The sequence below is a fragment of the Prionailurus viverrinus genome, chromosome X (genome assembly GCF_022837055.1).
Source record: "Prionailurus viverrinus isolate Anna chromosome X, UM_Priviv_1.0, whole genome shotgun sequence".
NCBI classification, from domain to species: domain Eukaryota; kingdom Metazoa; phylum Chordata; class Mammalia; order Carnivora; family Felidae; genus Prionailurus; species Prionailurus viverrinus.
This window is the reverse complement of record NC_062579.1, coordinates 33,457,797-33,479,453: the sequence shown is the minus strand read 5'-3', so window position 1 is coordinate 33,479,453 and position 21,657 is coordinate 33,457,797. Positions and strand designations below refer to the sequence as shown.

At 39.7% G+C, this 21,657-nt stretch overlaps 2 protein-coding genes across 9 annotated transcripts in view; one reads left to right on the top strand and one right to left on the bottom strand.

The window, feature by feature from the left end:
• The window catches only part of CASK (calcium/calmodulin dependent serine protein kinase), a 358,179-nt gene that overhangs the window by 173,051 nt on the left and 163,471 nt on the right, over positions 1–21,657 (top strand). For all 8 annotated transcript variants that reach the window (XM_047843622.1, XM_047843615.1, XM_047843620.1 and 5 more), the window contains exon 5: positions 152–224. In XM_047843622.1, the coding sequence (XP_047699578.1) occupies positions 152–224 (73 nt within the window). The remainder of the gene's footprint in view (positions 1–151; positions 225–21,657) is intronic.
• GPR82 (G protein-coupled receptor 82) lies at positions 7,036–12,561 on the bottom strand. Its single transcript, XM_047843627.1, has 3 exons — positions 12,276–12,561; positions 9,610–9,669; positions 7,036–9,476 (listed from the first exon to the last, which is right to left on the bottom strand). The coding sequence occupies exon 3, from the start codon at positions 9,440–9,442 to the stop codon at positions 8,432–8,434; it is 1,011 nt and encodes a 336-aa protein (XP_047699583.1). The 5' UTR covers positions 9,443–9,476; positions 9,610–9,669; positions 12,276–12,561; the 3' UTR covers positions 7,036–8,431.

The window sequence follows — 21,657 nt, the reverse complement described above, 5'->3', positions numbered from 1 at the left end:
AGCCTCACGTCCCAACAGTCTTGTCTACTCCATGGAACAGTATCTGTGGGCAGCGAATATGAAGGTGGGAGTTACAAACTAGGGACACTGTATATTAAGTTTTAAAAATAAAACGTTGTTACAGTTTTAGATTTCTTTTGTTTTTCTACAGTCACTACATGAGACAGATACTGGAAGCTCTACGCTATTGTCATGATAATAACATAATTCACAGGGATGTGAAGGTAAGTCCTTTTTATCACTATAATGTGCACAAAAAGAAACTGGTAACAGTGATAATGATCAGAAATTTTTCCTTAATATTCTTATGGAGAGCATCTTAAAGTTAATTTTGCTTCCAAATAAAAATATATTTAACTGCTTTATATTTGAAGAGTCGTACTCATTCTTAACAGGAACACGTTTATCATTCCAGTTTCTTCTTATTAAAATGTACACATATTCCAAACGTTTGTTAATCCTCTTCTGCCATTATGTGCATAAGAGAGAAATGAAAAATCCAACAAATAGTAAGAACCAAACACTATCCTATCCTAAAATTTATTGGGGGTGGGGTGCGGAGGTGGGGATTTGGGATTGGGTTTCTATAGTAAAAGTTCATCATATACTTACATTTTTGTAGTTTTGCAGTATAGAATAGTCACCTTTTTTTTTTGCAGTTTTTTTAACATAGTCTGAAATCATAATCATAAATGTAATGTGGTTTTGCACCCTTAGGAATGTGCATATTACCATTATTGAATCTTTCTGCCTGTTTGATCCCAGTATTAAATTCATGACACCTGTCAGTCCCTGGCTCATAACGGTGTCAGGAAGAACATGGGGGCATGCCAGAAAGGAAACTAGAGTACCTCCCTCCTGATCCCCAGGCCTCGATCGCTAAGAGCCCCTGAGGTCTCTCTGGCCCTGTTTGTCCACTTTCTCGCCCTGGTATTTTTTTACTGGCCTCTCTCAAACCCACAGCATCCACAGACATGGTGTTCTCCTTCCCTCAAAAGATATTATCAAAGGCCTGGCTATTTCAATGTATTTTAATGGTTAAGAAAATTAAGTAGTGTTACATTTTCTATAATGTTTGGGAAATTTTAACTGAAAATTCTCATGGGTAGGAGCTGAGGTAAAGCATGAGCCATTCCAAGACAGTCTAGTGGAATGTCACCATAGCAAATGAAAACAGTTATTGGAGAAATGGACAAAACACACATTACTTGCAAAATCTTACTCTTTTCAAATGTGGTGATAGGAGAATGGGATTGTTATTCTCAGTACTCAATGCTGAACAACCCAATGGATACATAGCACTTTTATAAAAGTATTTTTCAGTTATGCAAACAAATCAGAAATCTAAAAAGTAAAAGGAGGGAAACTGCCAATGATAGTAGCGGGCTGTGTTACTCTTCTACATCTAATTAAGGTAAGAAAATGCATATATACAGAGTAAAATAACTCCTTGTATAACAAAATGTATGATAAAAATGACACTTTGAAAACTTAAAATGTGTAAGCAGATTCTTAGTTCATGTAATAGCATTGCGTTAAAAATACTTTTGCTCAAGAGGCAATTTTATTTTGAATTCTGTTCTTGAAAGGTAATTACAGCAACATCATATAGTAAATAATGATTGGCAACGTACTGTACTGTAACACTTTCGACAATATCGTCAGCATTTGATTAGTCATGGTATTTGATATGACGATCCCAAAACCAAATAAAATCCCAAAGTAGTTATATCTGAATATTGTACTTCAGCTTCTCATTTACCTTCTGATTGATTTATTCAACAAATATTCATGCGCCTACTTCATGCGGAATACTGTGCTCAGAGCCCTAAAGGTATCATGGGAGTCTCCTCAGGTAGACGAGGCAACCAACTGCCACAGAGCACCACAACAAAGCTTCAAACAGCAACTGCCATTTATTTGCTCGCGGTTCTGCAGTCTGGGCAGAGCTTGATGGGGACTGCTCGATTCTGTTTCACAGACTGTTGGCTGAGGCAGCATGGCTGGTACCCCTGGAGGCCTCACTCTGTGGCGTGGCAGCTGAACTATAACTAGAACAGCTGGGGGTTTGTGGGGCCTTCTTCGTAGTCTCTCATTCAGGGTATTTTTCCCTCTCAGTCTCCCTCCATCTTCTCCTCTGTCACTGTCTTTTCTTGTGTCCCCCTTTCTAGCAGGACAGTGTCTCAGGGCTCCAAACAAGCAAAGACAGAAGCTGCCAGGCCTCCTGAAGCCTAGACCTGAAATTGGTGCTGTGTCATGTCCTCTGTATTATGGTAGTCAGTAGGTTACAAGACTAGCTTGGATTCAAGAGGAGGAAAAATAGATTGCACCTTCTGGTTGGAGGAGCGACATATGTGCACAAGGATAGGAGAACTTGTTTGTGGCCATGTTTACAGACAGGCAAAACAATTACTGTCCAAGGTGGTGGGTGGGAAATACCATTAGAAGAGTTGGAGAAACTTCATGGAGGAGGTCATGTTTGAGTCTGGTCTTGAGTCATGAGGAAGTTACATGGAGACAAGAGGGCATTTCAAGCAAAAGGCTCAAAATTAGTTTTGCATTGGATTTTATTAGTTTAGTATTCCTAAGGCACATGCCAAATAATTTTGAGGAAGCACCCAGAAAGGTGCTGAGGAAGGGAAGACAGAAGTAATTCTTAAACAGCAAGTGAGGAGAGACCACCAGAAAAAGTACCATTGTTCAGTTGGCAAGTGGGCTCAACATAGAGCGCATGTTAATGTTGATATTCTTTATATTTCAGGACCTGAAATCTGTACATTTTGTACGGGTAAATGGAATGCTCACATTTAGCTAATTAGTAATGTTGAATTTGGATAGATTTTTCTTAAGACATTCATCCCAAAATATGCACTGAGTGCTTATTGTGTCAGGCACTATTCTAGGAACCAGAGCTACACCAGTGAACAAAATAGAATCACTGCCTCCATGGAGCAAGCTGACTTTCTAGTTCAGGGCGACCGACACTAACCAATGAGTGCAAATAAGTCAACTATATAGTAGTAGTATAGTAATTCTTGGCATTGATCCCAAAGCATTAGGTTTTTTCCAAAGATCCTAGCACTATATCGATTAGTATTACTTTTTTCTTAACTTGGTAGGCATTTCTTTGTGAACTCATGGTAATTGAGTCTAAAAATGTTTGGTTTATATCAAAGTTAGATTTGACCATGTGGTACCTCGTGACCTGTAGTGGGAACTTGCTTTGGAGAAGCAGTTTCATATGAAATTGCATAAGAAATAATTGTGTCATCCTTTGAAATTGAGCGAAGTGTGTCATCATAGCACAGGTTTCTCCCACCAGCCACACTAGTGGCATTTTGAGCCCTGTATTTTGTTGTGGGAGGCTGTCCTTTGTATTATTGCCTCTACCTAGCCTCTACTCATTGCATGCCAATAGCATTTCCCCAAGCTGTGACAATCAAAAATGTCTCCAGACATTGCTCAAGGTCCCCTGGGGCACAAAGATCCCTGTGGTTAAGACCCACTGTATAATACTACACTATCCTGCTTTACCTCCCTACAGGCATTAATTAAGGCATGCATGCTCATTTCTTTTTTTTTTTTTTTTTTCAGGGGTTGGCGGGGGAGGGGGGGAGGTTTTGTTTTTCTGTCCTCTTCCCTTTTATTCCTCTGTTTCTTGTGAGAGGATGTGAAAACTTTCATTATGTTTCATTTCTTTCTCTTTTCTTCCTCTCACCCCTAAATTAAAAGAACTCTAAGAAGAAACAGTACAGTTGGCAAGGTAAATGCAAGTCCTGGCCCCTTGCCTGCCTTCATTAGTTCTCTTAAGCATTAAGAGTCCTCGGGTCTTTCTTGTCTCTCCTAACTCCTGGAGGCAGCCTTACACTGCATCACCTGGGCGTGGAGAGACAGCAATTCTTAGACTTTTCTGTGGCTCTGCCCTACTGACGTACAATTTTAATAACTGAAGTTACACTGCTTCTCGAAATGCAAATGGCCATACACACAGTCACTTTCTATTCTGAATGGGGCCTCTGCCCAGGAGGTTTGGGGGCTCAGTGTTTAGTTCTCAGAAGTGTGCAAAACCCCATGGGCAGACAGTCCTAGACACTCAGCCAGAAGCCTCCACCCAAGCGCTTCTGCATGAGCTTCCTTGAAATGGTTTTCCTCCTAACTGGTGAACACGCCTGGCTGCTCTCTGGTCCCCTTCTGTTCTCAGTTCCCCTTTCACCTGCGTAGGACCAGACTTTATAAACAGGTGTTCATCACATCACACTAGTTCCCATGGCATCATGGAGTTCATACAGTATTTCTTCCTCTGTGACTTTGGGTTGCTGACACTTCTTCCACGTCTCTTACTCCACCTCATGTTGGAGAAAGAAATTGAAATTCTCATTAAAATGAGAACACGTTTATTTTAATCTCTATTATAAGAAACACACTGATTCCTCTTCTGCATGTCTTTTGTGAGGTTGTTGAACATAATGGACATGTTCAGCTTGAATGTAGGGTTTTAATAATTGTACTTAGAAAAATCCCATGAATTATAAGATCATCTTAAATTTATGTCCTGTTTCTAATTGCTGTGCTTCCCTTCTCCCACCCCACCCTTCCAAAAAAAAAAAAAAAATGAACTCCTTGATTTAGAAAGAAAAGGATGAGGGGAGCCCAGCTGGCTTAGTCGGTAGAGCATGCAACTCTTGATCTTGGGATTGTGGGTGCAAGCCGCATGTTGGAAGTAGAACTTACTTTAAAAACAAAAAAGATAAAAAGGAAAAGAATGACTGTTTCTCTTGCTTATTAGATGTGAATTCTTTCACTGCTCCCCTCTTTCCGAGCCAGGCCAGCAAGCATGTATGATAAGACCAAGCATTTTTTTTCTGTCAGGTACAACACCTTTCTAGTTGTAGTAATTCTTCCCACTAATATCAATTCAGTTGGAACTTGGGGACAGTCAGAGGAAGGTCCACGGTTGAAATGCTTACCAGATTACCAGTATCCCTCCATGGTGTCTTTGTGGTTTGCCACAGCCAGATTTCCTTTCAGTTGGTCTTCCCACGTTTGTCTCTAACAACCTCCACCCTGCAGACTGCAAGGCCAGGGGTAGGCTGTGAAGAGTCCTTAGCAAATATGGGAGATTGACATCTTCCTCTTCTACCCAGGACGTAGAAATTCTTCCAGGTTGAATAGTTTGTCCTTAAGGTTGCTTTGTCTAGTCTTAATGGTTTGTGTTCCCAATTAATGGTTTGGAAGCTGCCTCAACAAGAGTGAGTATATGGAAAGGATAAAAGGGAAAATAGACATTTGTCAATCCTGTCTTCTATAGTTAAGGTATAATCTCACTGGCCAAGAAGTCAAAATTTGGGGCTTCTGAAATTGTGTTTGACTAACTCACATGCTAAAAACATTGTTTTTCTCAAACCAGTGGTTTCCAGACAGCAGGGGAGTGAGGGGATGGGCGAAATAGGTGAAGGGGGTTAAGAAGTACGAACTTCCAGTTATAAAATAAATTAGTCATGGAGGTGAAAAGTACAGCATAGGGGATATTGTAATAACATTGTATGGGGACAGATGGTAGCTACACTTATCGTGATGAGCATTGAGTGATGTACAGAATCATCAAATAACTATGCTGTGCACCTGAAACTAATAAAACCTAACATATAACATGATATCCTATATCAGCTATAATAATACAAATTTTTAGAGCACTGTTTTTCTGAAATGCACACTTTAAAGGTAGAGTAATTTAGAAAGTAGTATTTCATATAAAATATTAACCATGACATTGAATAGCCAGCTTGCCAATTACACACAAAAATCCAACATGATGTACAATTACCTGTTCAAGAAAGTATCTGTGGTGTTGAAGATAAACATGGTAATCTCAGTACAGAGAAATGGGAGGTTTTTTTAAACATTTATTTTTGATGGAGAGAGAGACACACAGTGTGAGCAGGGGAGGTGCAGAGACAGAGGGAGACACAGAGTCCGAAGCAGGCTCCAGGCTCTGAGCTGTCAGCACAGAGCCTGACACGGGGCTCGAACTCATGAACTGTGAGATCATGACCTGAGCCGAAGCTGGACACTGAACTGCCTGAGCCACCAAGTGCCCCTAAAATGGGAGTTTGCTATCAGAATGAGTAACTTAAGGAGAAATTGCACACCTCTTTTCCTGCCTTTTTTAAATGTAGGAAACTCTACCTTGGTAATATGTTTTTTATTTTACTTAAGTCGTGGCAAGGTAAAGTGATTTTTTAAAAAAAAATTTTTATGTTTATTTATTTTTGAGAGACAGTGAGACAGAGTGTGAGCGGGGGAGGGGCCAAGAGAGAGGGAGACACAGAATCTGAAGCAGGGTCAACACTCCAAGCTGTAAGCCTGGCACGGGGCTCGAACTCACGAACCATGAGATCATGACCTGAGCCGAAGCCGGATGCTTAACCGACTGAGCCACCCAGGCGCCCCAAAGTGATGTTTTTAATAATGATTTTTAGAGGAGATGTATATATATTTAAGACTCCTAACTGCAGTGAGATTTAATGCTGTATCACTTATGTAAAAATGATAGCGGTGATCGGACACCTCTGTTTACAGCCCGCACTTAGGGAAATCGCCTGGAGTTTCCAGGTCTGCCTTTGTCTCTGCAAATTAATCAGCCGGAAATTAGATTGCTGCTGTAAAAGAATAGATGTACACTATAAATGTTTGAAGCCAGCATGCATTTACTTCAGACTTTTTTCTGGACATGTTCTTCTCTCAGTTAAGCATTGAACTAAAAAAGAGGGGAAATATTTACTGTTTGTTTTTGATTCTTTTTTAATGAAAATTTTGCAGATGTGTTAGAAAAACCTCTAGTGACTTTGAACACATGGCTCTTGGGGAATCTGTACAGCGTACTGTTTCACATTTGTAATTCAGGAACAAAAAACATGCTATGAGATTAAAGGCTTGGAAGTGCTACGTGAATTTACTTTAAACTTCTTTTTGAGCACTGAAGAAATCACTGGGTAGAGAATAAATGGGTCTTTAAGCAGTCTCTAACAAAGTAACAGGTTACCATGAACATTTATTCAACTTCAGTTTCATTTAACTTTTTGTCTGGTTTTTATGTGAACACACAATGCAAGTACCGTGGGAGTAGAAAGAGAAAGCAGACTACAGCTCGAAAGGCACGTACAATCTTTTGGGGAAAATAAAACACATTAAAAACATTGTTTTTTCATTACAAAGCACAGGATATAGTCACCATCACTTATCTTCCTGACAAGATTACACGGAAGAAAGAAATGACCAAGAAATGCTTACAGTTTAAGTATTTATTTAGACATTGGAGAAAATTGGGGTGACTTATCTATGTATTTCAGTTTTTTCATCAGCAAATTGGCATCCTTTATGGTGGTGATGACTAAAATACATGCAAAGCATAGAGGCAGAGTGCCTGGCCCATAGCAAATGCTTAGTAAATGACAGCTACTCGTAATAGTAACATCAACTGATTTAATAATAGTACCTATGAATTACGTAGTATTTCTCCATTCTACAAATGAAGAACTTAACACTTTAAGAGGGTAAGTAAGTTGTTGAGGATTGTCTGGCTAAGTAAGAGAAGAGGTTCAGCTAGGATCAAACCCAGGGACTCTAACTCCAGAGACCAGTCTCTCAACAACAATACTGTTATACTGCCCTTATCACTCATTCATTTATTTTCACAAAAATTGATTGAGCATATCTACTTGCCAGGTACTATTTGTCATTAATCACATTATTTATATTGAATACAGAGGAAAATTTACAAGATGTGATGAAAATCGGCATATAATGACATTGTATTAGCCTTTTATTTCGACCAAGCCTAACCCAAATATATAAAAACACTGGCGTAATAAATACTGGAATCAATGATTATTGGTCTCGCAGTAACATGAGCAGACAATACAAAATAGGGCATTTATAAAGCCTTGGCTTTTTACACTCTACTATTCATACATCTAGACAGGACTTTGGTGAGGAAATTTCTGACTGACTTTTTTTCTTTTACTCATTTTTAAAGTTACCAACAAAACCCTAGGCCCAGATGGGCCCTTATATTGCCACTACCAGAAAGGAGAAAAGTCATAAACCATTTGCTGCTTTATCCTACAGTCATGAAATGTTTTGTTCTGAATAAAAGCATACACAGTTGAGTTGAAAGAGAAAATGGTCTCTTGCTTTCATATGCAGTGAGATCCTTTTAATATGCTTGACTTTTGCCTCTGAAAGTCTCTGACATCTCAACTTGCAGTATTAGTAGAGCTGGAAAGTGAATTTTATGGTTATTTCTAAAACCAAAGAGGGTTTCTTAGGGCCTGCTATCTCAATCAAGCTGTGACCTGTTAATCATGTAGTCCAGTATCCCTAAATCGCCACACGAACACTTTTCTATTTGCTGGTGTTTTCTAGTCAGAAGTCAACTATAGGGTTGTATATGTGGTGAATCAGATTTTGTAAAGAGATTATATAGTGTCTTTTTGAACGTTTTATCTAAAAAAAGAAATATAATGGGGTCTGTGCTGCTTCTGGCTGATGCAAGACAGGTGAGGATGTTTTTTATTTCGATTAAATAATTCAGTTGCTGACAGTTCCCTCTCTGGTGCAGAACATAAAAAATGGGCTTAAAAATGCTATATGGAAGGAAGCAAACTATTAGCAGAACCTGGATGACCAAAAGATGCCTTTTCACAGAATTGTAAGTCAAATCTTTCTCCGTAATGGAAGTGCAGGTCCTTATTTTTCTCAGATGGCTGACAAAAGAGTAGTATGATGTTAGTACGACTAAAAATGAAAATCCAATAAATGTGGTTCCAATGAGACCTGCGGTCTGAGAGATCACGGCGCCTAGTTCTGTCTGCCGATTATAGCACACGTTCTCTTCTCCTTTTGTAGCCTCCACAACTGAGTAGTATATGATAACTGGAATAATTATGCCGAGTACAACTCCCCATATGTAAACACACAGTTTTCTAGCAAAGTTGGGCTGGCGAAATTTTTTCAGTAAGTGGCCATAAAATACTCTCTCATAGCACGAAGTGGTCTCTTGGACTGAATCCTTTTTCATTAAGGTGGCATAGCGGCTTATGGCAATCCAACTTAAAATTAAGACACTGACAAACATACTCACGTGCATGGATAGAGTACCCAAAAAATTGACCACCGTGCATCGTGCAGATCGATATTCCCATTGAAAACCTTTCAGGAAATAGATACCCATGAAAGGCATGGCACTACACACAAGCAAGTTCGCAGTCACAAGATGTGCTAGGTAGATGTGCGTCGAGGTCTTCTTGCCTATTTTTGTTAAGAATACCCATTGAGAGAGAGAATTTCCAAAGAGACCAATGATGCAGAGGAAGGTATAAATGATTGGTAGAGCCATGGAAGAGATCCTGGATGGTTGAATACATGTTGAGTTGTTATTCATTTATAGCAAATTTTCTTGAATTTTGTCACAGGTGCTAGAACAGAATTGCAGACATTTAATATTAAAATTATAGATGGTATTTGAATAGTTTTTCCAAAGCATTGGATGAAATAAAATAGTAATGTAAATGTACTGGATGGAAAGGGAAAGTACAGAGGCTTTCTCACCTTTTCTAATCACAGTTGTCCACTGGAAATAAAAGAGGTGATTCTGGATAGTGCCTTGGTCTAAAAACCAAAATTTGATACAAATAGTTAAATTCGTGAGATTTATCATTCTTTGGCTTCTGCCTGGAAAGGTAATTAAAATATTTTAAGGCACATGCAAGCACTACATACTGGCCAAAGGAAAGTTGCAAAAAATATTTTGTGGCCACATTAATAGAAGAATGATTTTTAATTATCACCTTAATTGTACATAAATTGTACATGCTTTTCAAAATGGTGTCTTTTCATGGCTAGATTAAAGCACCTATCTATAATCTAATACTATTGGAATCCTCTCTGCTTGTATTTCACAAGTAAACTTGTGTGGGGGATGGGCTAAATGGGTGATGGTATTTAAGTTCATTATTTTTGAGAGAGAGAGAGCACAAGCATGAGTGAGGTGGGGGTGGGGGGGCAGAGAGAGAGGATCCCAAGCAGGCTCCACACCATCAGTATGGAGCCTGATGTGGGTGGGGCTTGAATTCACGAACTGTGAGATCATGACCTGAGCCGAAAATCAAGAATAGGATGCTTAATTGTCTGAGCCACCCAGGCACCCCAGGGTGATGGGCTTTAAGGAGGGCACTTGTTATGATGAGCACTGGGTGTTGTATGTAAGTGATGAATCACTGAATTCTACTCCTGAAACCAATATTACACTAATGTTAACTAACTAGAATTTAAATAAAATTTTTGAAGTTAAAAAAAAAAAAAAAAGAAGTAAACTTAATTCTACACAAATACTCCGACAAGGTCCTGGATTGAACAGAAGGCAGGTACGGTTGACCAAGGATGGACACCAAAATTTCAGGGTCTTTACCAAAAGGCATCAGTAATTTCTTATTTTAAATGTTTAATGCTAAACTGCCATACTTCAATTTTTTAAAAAATCTTTAAAATTCTATGTCAAAACTGTAGTTGCTACGCTTGTTGGTTAGAGTGCCCTCATGTGTCTTTGTGTATAATTTAGTATCTTGGTTTTTCAAAGAATATGATTTTTTAGAAGATAATTTAATCATAGCATAAATGCAGGCATGGATTTTGTTTTTTTATGTCTCATTTTAATTTTTTTTAAGTTTGTTTATTTTTAGTAAGCTCTACACCCAACATGGGGCTCAAACTCATGACCCTGAGATCAAGAGTCACACGCTCTTCTAACTGAGCCAGACAGGGGCCCCTATGTCTTACTTTTAAATCTTTCTTGCATCAAATGGTACACACGAAGTGTTGAAGAGTCACACACACACTCTTTTTCATTATTATTTTCATCCTTTATTCCTTTCAGGTGGGAATAACAAGTTATTGGATTCTGGTCAGATAAGAATCATGAGCTATATTCAGAATGTACCACATTTCTGTTTTTATCATCATAGCTTTCTAGGTACCACATTCTCTTTTATAAAAATCTAGAGTGGGGATTCTCAATCTTTTTTTAAATTACATCCTGTCTTGATAAACACAAAAATGTTCCCATGCATCTGCCTTCTGAGATGCCATGCACCACCACCTTATATGCCCACAGCCCCTTAGAGCTATTTCACTCTCTACCCCTCTTCAGAGGCACACTTTTTAATATTTCCATCTTGGATTACAGAAATAGGGAAGGGAGGGCACCTGGGCGCCCGGTTGGTGGAGCTCGCAACTTTTGATGCTTGGGACTGTGAGTTCGAGCTCCACATTGGGTATAGAGATTACTTACAAATAAAATCTTTTTAAAAAAATAGAGTTTTCTTCCAAATACGTTATTATAATTTTTAAATAATTTTTTCAGCTAAGCAATCCCCACGCAAGGGCTTGAAAGCTTGAGGGCTGTACAGTGTCTCTAGGTTCAATACTGAGACCCTTAATTAATGTCTACCACTGTCTATCATTTTATTTCTTTGCAATTTTTATTGAGAAAACAGTCCATATGGTTCAGTGTGAGTTTATATCTGAGTCCAGGACAGCCTAGCAAATTAGAATTGGGTTGCAGGGGTGTCTGGGTGGCTCAGTTGATTAAGCTTCTGAGTTCAGCTCAGGTCATGATCTCACGGTTCGTGGGTTCAAGCCCCACATTGGGCTCTGTGTTAACAGCTCAGAGCCTGGAGCCGGCTTCTTATTCTGTGTGTCTGTCTGTCTCTCTCTCAAAAATAAATAAACATTAAAACAGAAAAAAAGAATCTGGTTGCAGTTAGTGTATTACCAGTTGTAAATATGTAAAGCCTAACCTGTAACTTGACTGATTTAAAAATTAGTCAAATAGAAAGTGAAATAAGCCAGTTTATTTCCTAAGAAAAACTTATTTGATCCAAGTAGATTTTTATGTGAGAAATGAAGCTTCCTTTTGTAATGATATTAAAAAAGAACCCTACCCCCCAGCCATGTGCAGATAATACACTATATATTAAAATCCAAAAAGGTAATAGTTCTTCTGTATTCCCTTTTTGCAAACTAAACCGCCTCATACGGCGTCTGCTGCTATCTATTACTGTTGCCTTTGCTTTTCTATTTCACACTTAGCAAACACTTCCAAACAGAAAGGAGGTAAAAAGACCGTAATGATCAGTTTTCAAAATGTAAACATTTTAGTCCTATTAGAGTTTTTGTAGAGTAAACTTTTAAGCTAGAAGTTAAGTGATCAGTCTTACCTGTATGAGTCGTTTACACCAGCCCAGGCTCTGCTGTTCAGGACAGGGATGCTAAATTCCAGACTGAAAATTCTCTGACCACCCGGTATCTTTCAAGTCTAGTCAGTGTGAATAGATTCTTGCATGACACATACTATAGTAGGGGGGAAAAAAGGAAATTAAACAGTATTGAAGAAATTCAATAGTTATGGTAAATGTAGCAACTACCTCTGAAAAAAACCTCATTTCTCTATTTCTGTAGTGGGAGGAAGTTTGGTGGACAATATATATATTGTACTTCCTTATGATTATTTCGTGAACCAGTTTTACCTCAAGTAGCTTTATTAGCATGCTTGGCTGATGTTAATTAAGTTCAAAGGTTTAGTCCCCCATAGCTAGTTTTATACATCACAGTGGTAGAAGGAACCGCTTCATAATAACCCAAGAAAATACTGGTACAAACCTGTCTGTAAAATCTCCTGCGGATGGTTCATTTGCAATTCATCTTTACCAAGAATAAAGGGAAAGAAAACCCAGACTTTTCTTACCTGTAGCAGCTTACTAGAATCAAATTATCATATAACCAGAACAGAACTTCATGATCATCTTTGGGAAAAATCCTTTGTTTTAAGGATAAAGAGTTGAGGGTGGGAGCAGTGCACTGTGAGTACAGACTGCACCCAGGGGTTTGGATCCCAGCTTGGTTACCAAGTGAACCTCTCCATTGTACTTTGAATTGCCCCGTGTGGTCCTCCATTCAGATTCAAAGTAGTATACATTGTTTGGAGCATTTCTTAATGGATTTGGAGAATCCTGGAAAGTGCCAGAATCCGAAGACCAAATATTCCTTGGATAAAATGAGTAGTTCTATTATGATGTAAAGAATGGTGAAACCAGTTTTATAAAGAAGATGGTTATTAATGAGTCTGTGGACTAGTATCTAAATGCAAGCTAAGTGCGCACCAGACTTGCATTTACCCTTCCTTGTGTCACATTTACCCTTCCTTGTGTCAGTGAAACCACTGGGAGTCTGAGAATGGGAACAGAAATGTAATTTCGTCAAGCCTGAGCACTTCAGTTATCGGTAAATCTTCACTCAGAATTAATAGAAGTACCTTGCCATTTCTCATAACCCCCAATGCATATCTTATTTCATGTTGATTGCACAAATCCTCCCTAATGTTTGCAAATTGTGCTCTCTAAAACAAAAGTGAGAACTACCTGAGTGGATTTTGTCCTGCTGCTGTTCTTTGTAATGCTTGCCCTCACTTCATTACGAACAGTGACTCATCCAGAATTATATGGCCATTGATTGCACAGTAATTTGGACTCTGGAATTCCTATCATTTTTACTTCAACAACTTTTCATGTTCCAGGAAGGAATTACTTAGAACAACAAAAAAAAGTTTGAAGTAATTTAGAGAAGAAAGAATGGAAGTGGAATGCTGTGTTTATAAGCAATTGAGAGAGAATTTTAATATTACCACTTTGAGGCTTAAGCACCTTTAGTCCAAGAAAAAGAAAATGTCCTTGCTCTCCACAGCCTTTCCTTCATTGTCCCCAAACTCAGTAAATGGTACCATCACCTCCTCAGTTATTCAAGCGAAAAACCTAGGAATCATCCTCGATTCCCCTCTTTCCTTCACATCTCACATCCAGTCAATTCCTATAGCTTCCACTACCACCACCAGTATTAGCCACATCGCATGAAAGCTTATTATGTGCCAGGCATTCTGGTCTGTGTTTTACATATTGTATTCAATCTTCACAATACCCTGTGAAATAAGTAGTATGAAATATATTTAATTTAAAGGTGAGGAAAACAACCTCAGAAAAGGTCACATAAGTTGCATGACATCACGTAGCCATCTGTCCTCACTACTTGGTGGCTGGCTTTTACACACACACACACACACACACACACACACACACACACACATATACACACACACCCAGCCAAGTGATTGGAGAAAAGAAGACCATAGATGCAATGTGTTTTTTTTTTTTTAATCTATCTCTGAAATCAACATTGTCACTTCTGCAGTATTATGTTGGTCCCACAGAGCCAGCAGTGATTCAGTGTGAAGAGGTAATTAGCAGGAGGTGATGATCATTGGGAGCCATCTTGGAAGCTGGCTACCACAGGATGTCAGTCAACCATTGGACCAGGGAAGAGTCAACTTATTAAAATAATTGTCAGGCAACTGATCATTTATTGAGCAAGAATGCCTGGATGGATGTACGTTTTGCCATTTCTTCCTGTCTTGATTTTTAGTGCTCTGTATTAAACAGCGCATTTCATTTAATGAATATTTATTGGAGTTCCTACTTCGTTTCTAGTGGTGTGTGGAAATTCAAGAGTGATTGTGAACAAGCAAGCCAAGAATTCAGATTAATATGTGATGTGTGATACAGACTTTAAATGCTCTACAAATTAGCAAAAGGAGAAAACAATGAATCATAATGGTTCTGAAAGGCCAGAGGAACTAGAAGGAAAGAGAACATGTACTAAGCAACATTTCTGTGTTAGGTACTGGGCAGAGTAGTTTACATAGGAGAGCTCTAGCAATGAGTGGCAGAGGTCCCATTTTATATGTGAGGAAACTGGGTCTCAAAGAGGTAAATAATATGTTAAATAGCATGCCCAAGGTGACACAACTAGTAAATTAACTTGAAAGCACATGACTTTTTTTTTTTTTCTCCAATCTCATCCTTTGCCTTAGAAAGCAGGAATTACTGGTCTGTCTTGGGGGTCAGTTGTACCTGGTGTTACTTATGGGTAAGTAAACTGAGGTCAAGTTTTGAATACTTTCTAAAGATATTTTTTTATGTTTGTTTGTTTATTTTGAAGGTTGGGAGGACAGGGGCAGAGAGAGAATCCCAAACAGGCTCCACACTGTCAGCATGGAGCCCAACGCCAGGTTGGAACTCACGAAGCATGAGGTCATGACCTGAGCCGAAATCAAGAGTCAGACCCTTGGGGCGCCTGGGTGGCTCAGTCGGTTAAGCGTCTGACTTCAGCCCAGGTCATGATCTCACGGTTCGTGGGTTTGAGCCCCACTTCAGGTTCTGTGCTGACAGGTTGGAGCCTGGAGCCTGCTTTAGATTGTGTGTGTGTGTGTGTGTGTGTGTGTGTGTGTGTGTGTGTGTCTCCGCCCCTCCCCCAGTTGTGCTCTCTCAAAAATAAATAAATAACATTAAAAAAAAAAAAAAAGAGTTGGACACTTAACCACCTGAGCCACCCAGCCACCCCACAGTTTTGAACACTTTTAACTTTGTTCAGACAGGGTTTCCTATTCTAGGCTCTAAGGTAGCAGAATTGACTATGGAAGAAATCAAGTCCTATTTTTTAGTCTTTGCAAACTTTGGACTTCAAGCTAATTTTTAGCCATTAATAACAGTATAAATTCTTTTTGATGTGATTTTGAATTCCTTAATGGATACATAAGGACTTTTAAAATTTCTGCTCTTCTGAGAAATACTGCAATTGGTAGGAAAACGTAAATATTAGAGAATACTAAATTCATAAAAACATGACTTGTCAGGCAGAAATTTCAGGGATTACAAGTGCTCTGTAAAAGTGGCCCCTTGGACTTTTCTCATTCAGGCCACCAGGAGTTTTCTTTGGTTCTCATTCATTTTTCCCATTCATCCCTCTTCAAAGTTGTGCTTCTGTACTCCAAGTGCAAATACTCTTGTCCAGCACTTCTAATCACTTCCTACATCATTTGCCAAACACTGATCTCCTAGATGTTGTGCTCTGACCCTTATGATTTACTTCTTGAGGTATTAGAGTAGTTCCCCCAGAATGTAAGCCCTGCCTTGTGCTAAGTTTCCTGCTTTCCACATATTTGTGTATCAAGTGAATGTTTCACCCCAGAATTCGTGTGGAGAGTCGTTCGGCAAGAATGGTTCAGAGGGCAAGCATGTGGTAATTGATTTTGACAACCCATGGTGAGCTATATAAAGCAACGGTGCATGAGACTTTTCCAGACTCACATGGATTAGAGGGATCAGGATTAGGGTCCCTTACCGATTCCCCTCAGAGCCAGAACCCAGAGGACACCAGACAGCTCACTCATACCTGAACCTCTGTGTTTCAGCCAGACACTTATTTTAGGTTAGGGTCTAAACTGGCTTTAGTTAGCCTTTTTTGAGTACTCTTTCTGGCATCAGGAGTTCAAGCAACAGGAGGCTGGTGTGCAGGAAGAGAAGGTAGGCCTAACTTACGTAGTCTGTGTTAGAACATCATGTTCAAAAGATAAGTAGTTCTCCCAAAGGGGGGCGGTGGAAGCCTCTTATCCAGTTCAGTGCACACCCAAGCCAGTGGTTACCTTTAGGAGGAGTGCAGCACAGACCTGTTACTCAAAGCTGTGGTTTGTTCAAGGCTTGCTGAGCCCCCTGCTCCCTTCAGGATGTGGTGTCTTGCCACAGCCGCATCTCCAGGGTGCTGTTCGCCGGCCCCCACTGCTACAGCGAGCAGCTGTTCTTGCGGCCGGCCCACCCTTAATCATGGTGTAAAGAGCCTCTACTTTGAGGAGCTGATTTCTCAGCAAATTGTGGGAGTATTTCCCTCAAGAACAACTTTAAAAACAGCAGAAATTACGGTCCGGAGTTGGGAAGTTGATAACCGCACAGAAAAGTGATGAGCTTTGTAAGAAGGGTCCAATGACAAAACATAAATGGACCTACTAATCAAAGGTTCATTATATTTGGCTTTTGCCTTTTCACATAGGTTTGCATGCAGTGGCTAGACATGGTCTAGAAAGGCACACCACGGAAACACTGTAGCAGTCTCGGTGGCAGTCCTAAGAATTAGACCTAGGGGCGCCTGGGTGGCGCAGTCGGTTAAGCATCTGACTTCAGCTCAGGTCATGATCTCACAGTTTGTGAGTTCAAGCGCCGCATCGGGCTCTGTGCTGACAGTCTGAAGCCTGTTTCAGATTCTGTGTCTCCCCCTCTCTCTCTGCCCCTCCCTTGCTTGCACTCTGTTCTTTCTCTCTCTCTTTCTCTCTCTCTCAAAAATAAATAAAAACATTAAAAAATTAGAAAAAAAAAAAGGAACGACCTCAGAGGTGGCAATCGGAAAGTAGATGGCAAATCAGGTTCAGGGAAGGGAAGAAACTTCAGCATCAGATTAGATGAGGCAAAAAGTATTTTTGAGGGCAGTCACATTTTGAATTTCAACATCTTTGAGTGACTTAAGGTTAATTCACATGCTTCTGAGCCTGCCGTACTTTTTTTTTTTTTAAGGCTCTTTGAAAAGCCAAAAGTAGATAGAAAAATTCCTGAAAAGGAAACATTTGATGATAGAATTCTAAAAATAATTTAGGCCATCAGATTGCCGCAGGTACAAAACACATACCCACACCTACGCCCTGGGAAACAGTAACTTGTATTGCAGGGAGATTTGGGGAATTAAAAAGGCAGAACTCTCACCACTGTCCCTTTCTTCCCAAGACCAGGGTTTCCTGGCCACTTTATTACCAATCATTTCTTCTGAATTTCTAGATACAGTTGTCTTGAAGTGAAGTCCCCTGCTCCCCATCACTTCTTGTCCTTATTCAAGGGGCAAGAAGAGAGATGTGAGGGGAAGGCAAGGTATAGTTGGGCACCTGAGGTCTTACTTCCAGAAAACCTACAGTAATAAATGGCAGCCACCAAAGTGCTTTTTATATATATTCATTCAATTGTTAAAATATCTCTGAGATAGATACTATTCTTACTACCATTTTCTAGATGAGGAGATTTAGGCCCATAGAAAATAAATAACTTCCTGATATTAATATAACAGCTATAGCATAGGGCTTCGATTTGGACGCAGGCAGTGTGACTTCAGAGCCCATATTCTTAGCTGCCACCAGAATCTGGTTTATTGTCTTCGATAAGGTGACCAGGTATCCCCAGTGACCCAAAAACGTGTTGCACTTGTATATCTGTTTGCAGTTTTCAATCTGGAAATTTATTAACTCCTGCCAACTCCCCCTTATAAAGATACGTTTTCCCCCTTTGTAATAGGTAAGTAATCTGAAGGTCATATTTTGAGCCTCTGTGAATGTATTGTTTCCCTTTCACTTAGTTGATTTTAGCATTCAGTGATGATCCTCGCCCAAATCAGTTCTTACATTGATGGATGCATCTTGATAATATTTTGATGGACGCAGATATATTAGACTTGAAGTAGTCATTTCAAGGCATCACTCTAAACAAGTCTTGGTGTTGAGATAATTCTCCAACTGCTACGTGTTGGCATAGCTTCTGATATTACCATGTTTTCTCTTCTTCCCTGTCCTCCATCAAAAACCAGCCTAAAATGTATTGTTTTAGTAAACCAACAAATAGAGTGTTGAAGCCGGGAAACATAAGTTCTCTTGAGTGCCATACCTCCAGAAATACCAGTAGTGAAAATTGGAAAAACAAACAAACAAAAAACACAAGGTTAAATGTTCATGCACAAGTGTGTAACTCATTTCTTTGGCAGTGCTTTGGCCAGCAGAGGGCAATGTATTACCAGCCCTAGTTAAACCTCTCTTGTAATTAAAGGCTGAAACATGAGCTGCCCATATTGCTCTATTTTCCAGCTAGAAATGTAAAACAATTTAAAAGTTTAGTTTTTTTAAGTTCTAACAACATGATAAACTTCAAACTTTATTTGACTAGCTGAACAGCACTTTAAATGTGATAGAGTATAAGTAATTGTATGGACAGAGATTTCTGTCCTTAAGATGAAAACCCATTACCACTCATCTGCCTTTAATAGGGTACATCCTGTGAGGACTTTTTGGTTTTGTAGCAGTGATTATCACAAGAGTCACCTTTGTAGAACATTCACAACTACAATTATTCTGGTAGTAAAAAGAGTCTGACATTTTAGTATGTGAAAGTTGTAATCATCTGGTTTTATTTAGCTTTTTTTTTTTTCTTAATCCTAGCAACTCATGGACATAGTTTTAAAAGTTAAAAAATATTGAAATGCTAGGTGCGTGGGTGGTTCCACTGTCCACTGACAGTGCAGAGCCTGCTTGGCATTCTCTCTCTCCCTTTCTCTCTGCCCCTCCCTCACTTGCTGCCTCTCTCTCTCTCTCTCTCTCTCTCTCTCTCTCTCTCTCAAAATAAATAAACTTAAGAAAATAAAAATAAGGACTACTGAAAGGCTTATAATGAAAACATGTCTATTAATAAATGTAACTTAAAGCATATGTCACCTAATGAAGAAGGCATAGGTGAAGTAACTGTCCTCCTCTCCTGTAGTCCTTCCTCCCGTGGGCTTAACAAACTCTGCAGATCTTTTCATCTAAGACACCCCTTAACCAGGTGGCTTGCTTTTCAGTTGTCTACATCAGGGGGTACATATGCTTGTTTGTATGTCTGAGGACACATGGTTTGTTACTAAATCTTCAGTAACCTCCCCAGCCTACAGTAGTTTAGAAAATAGCTATCTCTGTCTTCGTCACGGACACAGCTTTCAAGTAAAATAACTCAAGGCATTGCCTCTTTTGTTAACGAAATTACTTACTGTATCTATTGTCACCTCATTAGAAACAGGACAGATACTTTTCTATTTCTATTTTATATGCACCATGTCTTCATTGCTGCATACCAAGCCACCCCCAGACTTGACAGCTTATGACAACCATAAGTTCCCTCTTCAGTTCTGCAATTTGTTCTGGGCTCAGCTGGGCAGTTCTTCCGTCAGTCTCACCTGGGGTCATTCCTGTAGTTCTGTAGCCTCTTAGTCATTTGAGACTGGATGGTCCACGATGACGTTACTCACGTGTCCAGAGCCTCAGCTGGGATGGCCGTGCACACTGAGCATCTCTCTCTGTGTGATCTTTCCACTGGGTTTATTTATAATGTGATGGTCTCAGGCTTCCAAGAGGACAAAACTAGACGCTGCAAGGCATCTTAAGGTTTTGCTCAGATGTCCTACAACATCCACCACATTTTATTGGTCAAAGCAAGTCACAATAGCTTCAAGAGGTGGGCAAAGACTCCACCTCTAAATGGGAGGAGCTGCAGGGAATTTTAATCTACTGTTTTTAAGCTACTGCATTTTTTTAAATGTGCTTGCTATGGTAACGTTTTGTCTTGATTTTTGTATTTTTTCCCCAAAAGTGTGTTTGCGTTGGCTCTTTCTCTGGGGATTAATACATTATTACCTCAGAGTCCATGGTTTCTTGGGCAATATTTCAAAAAGAAAAGTTGAGTTTACTTTGCAAAGAGGGTGCCCGCTGTGTCCCACTTTGGTCTTGGAGCTGTCATTTTGTTTTGATTGTTTCTTATATTGAAAAGTACATCAAAAGTATCATGAATCCATGCTGTTTCTTGTGTACTTCTTATCCCTTTCCTGATTCCAGAATATTAATCCAGCTTTTCAGTAAAACTAAAATAAAAGCCCATTCTCACTAGTGTGATCCTGAAAGCTGGATAAATTCATCACCCTTTCCAATACCTAAGCCCAAAAGGGTGTGGAAAGATGGATAAGTGTAACTCTCCCCTATGGTAGCTTCCTCCCACCCTGCCGCCCCACCGACCCACCCACCTACCATACTGGGTTGTAGTCGCTACTTATGGAAACTGTCAGACCAGGAGACCCACATTTAGTTACTTAGCTGATTCCTCTCACTCATTGCCCCATATATTTGGAACCGTGTAATCAGGCCCCATAGGAGCTGACCCTGTGTGTTCCAGTGTTTTTCAAGACTCGCTGGCCACAAAGGGGAACTGAATATGAACATGCATGCAAACCTCATCAGTTCCCTTTGCAACCAGCTGAAAGTTGTTTTTGATATAGAGGAAACAATGTTTTTCTTTTGAGTACCAAACAATTTCCACGCAGACCTGAAGCATTTCTGCTTCTGTGACAGATCAGGGAACACACAAAAAAGAAGACGGCACTAAGTTGTGAGGAAGGTAGTTTAAAGACAAAGTAGGAAAACAGCAAAAACTGAATTGAGGAAGAGAAAGAGGTGCTGCCGTATGCAGGAAAGGAACAAAGCAGAGGTGGGGGATTGGGGTACTAGAAAGTCTTAGAGAACACGAGAAGAGGCAGGAACTGTAGAAAGGAAATGTCTATAACAGGAAAGGGGCTCGAGTAGCATTGCCAGCAGTATTAACAGAAGTCATTAAAATCTTTTGGTCCAGAAGTTTGCCATTAGATAAAATTTGAAAATATAACTGATTAGAGTGATTATCATTCCCACCCAAGTTCATGCTAGGAAGGCACGTAGGTTTATAGGAAAGATGCCTTGTCCCCACTTCAGAATGCAGTGTGGTAACCTGTTGGGCCACTCGGATTACCAAACAAAACCAAGGGTCAATAAGAAAGCAGAGAAACCTAAGCACGTAACATAAAGGTCTCTTAAAAACTGAGAACAAACTGAGGCTTGTTGGGGGGTGGGAG

What these genes read in the sequence shown, in the direction of transcription:
- GPR82 (XM_047843627.1), bottom strand. Translation starts at nt 9,442, where the DNA reads ATGAATAACAACTCAACATGTATTCAACCATCCAGGATCTCTTCCATG.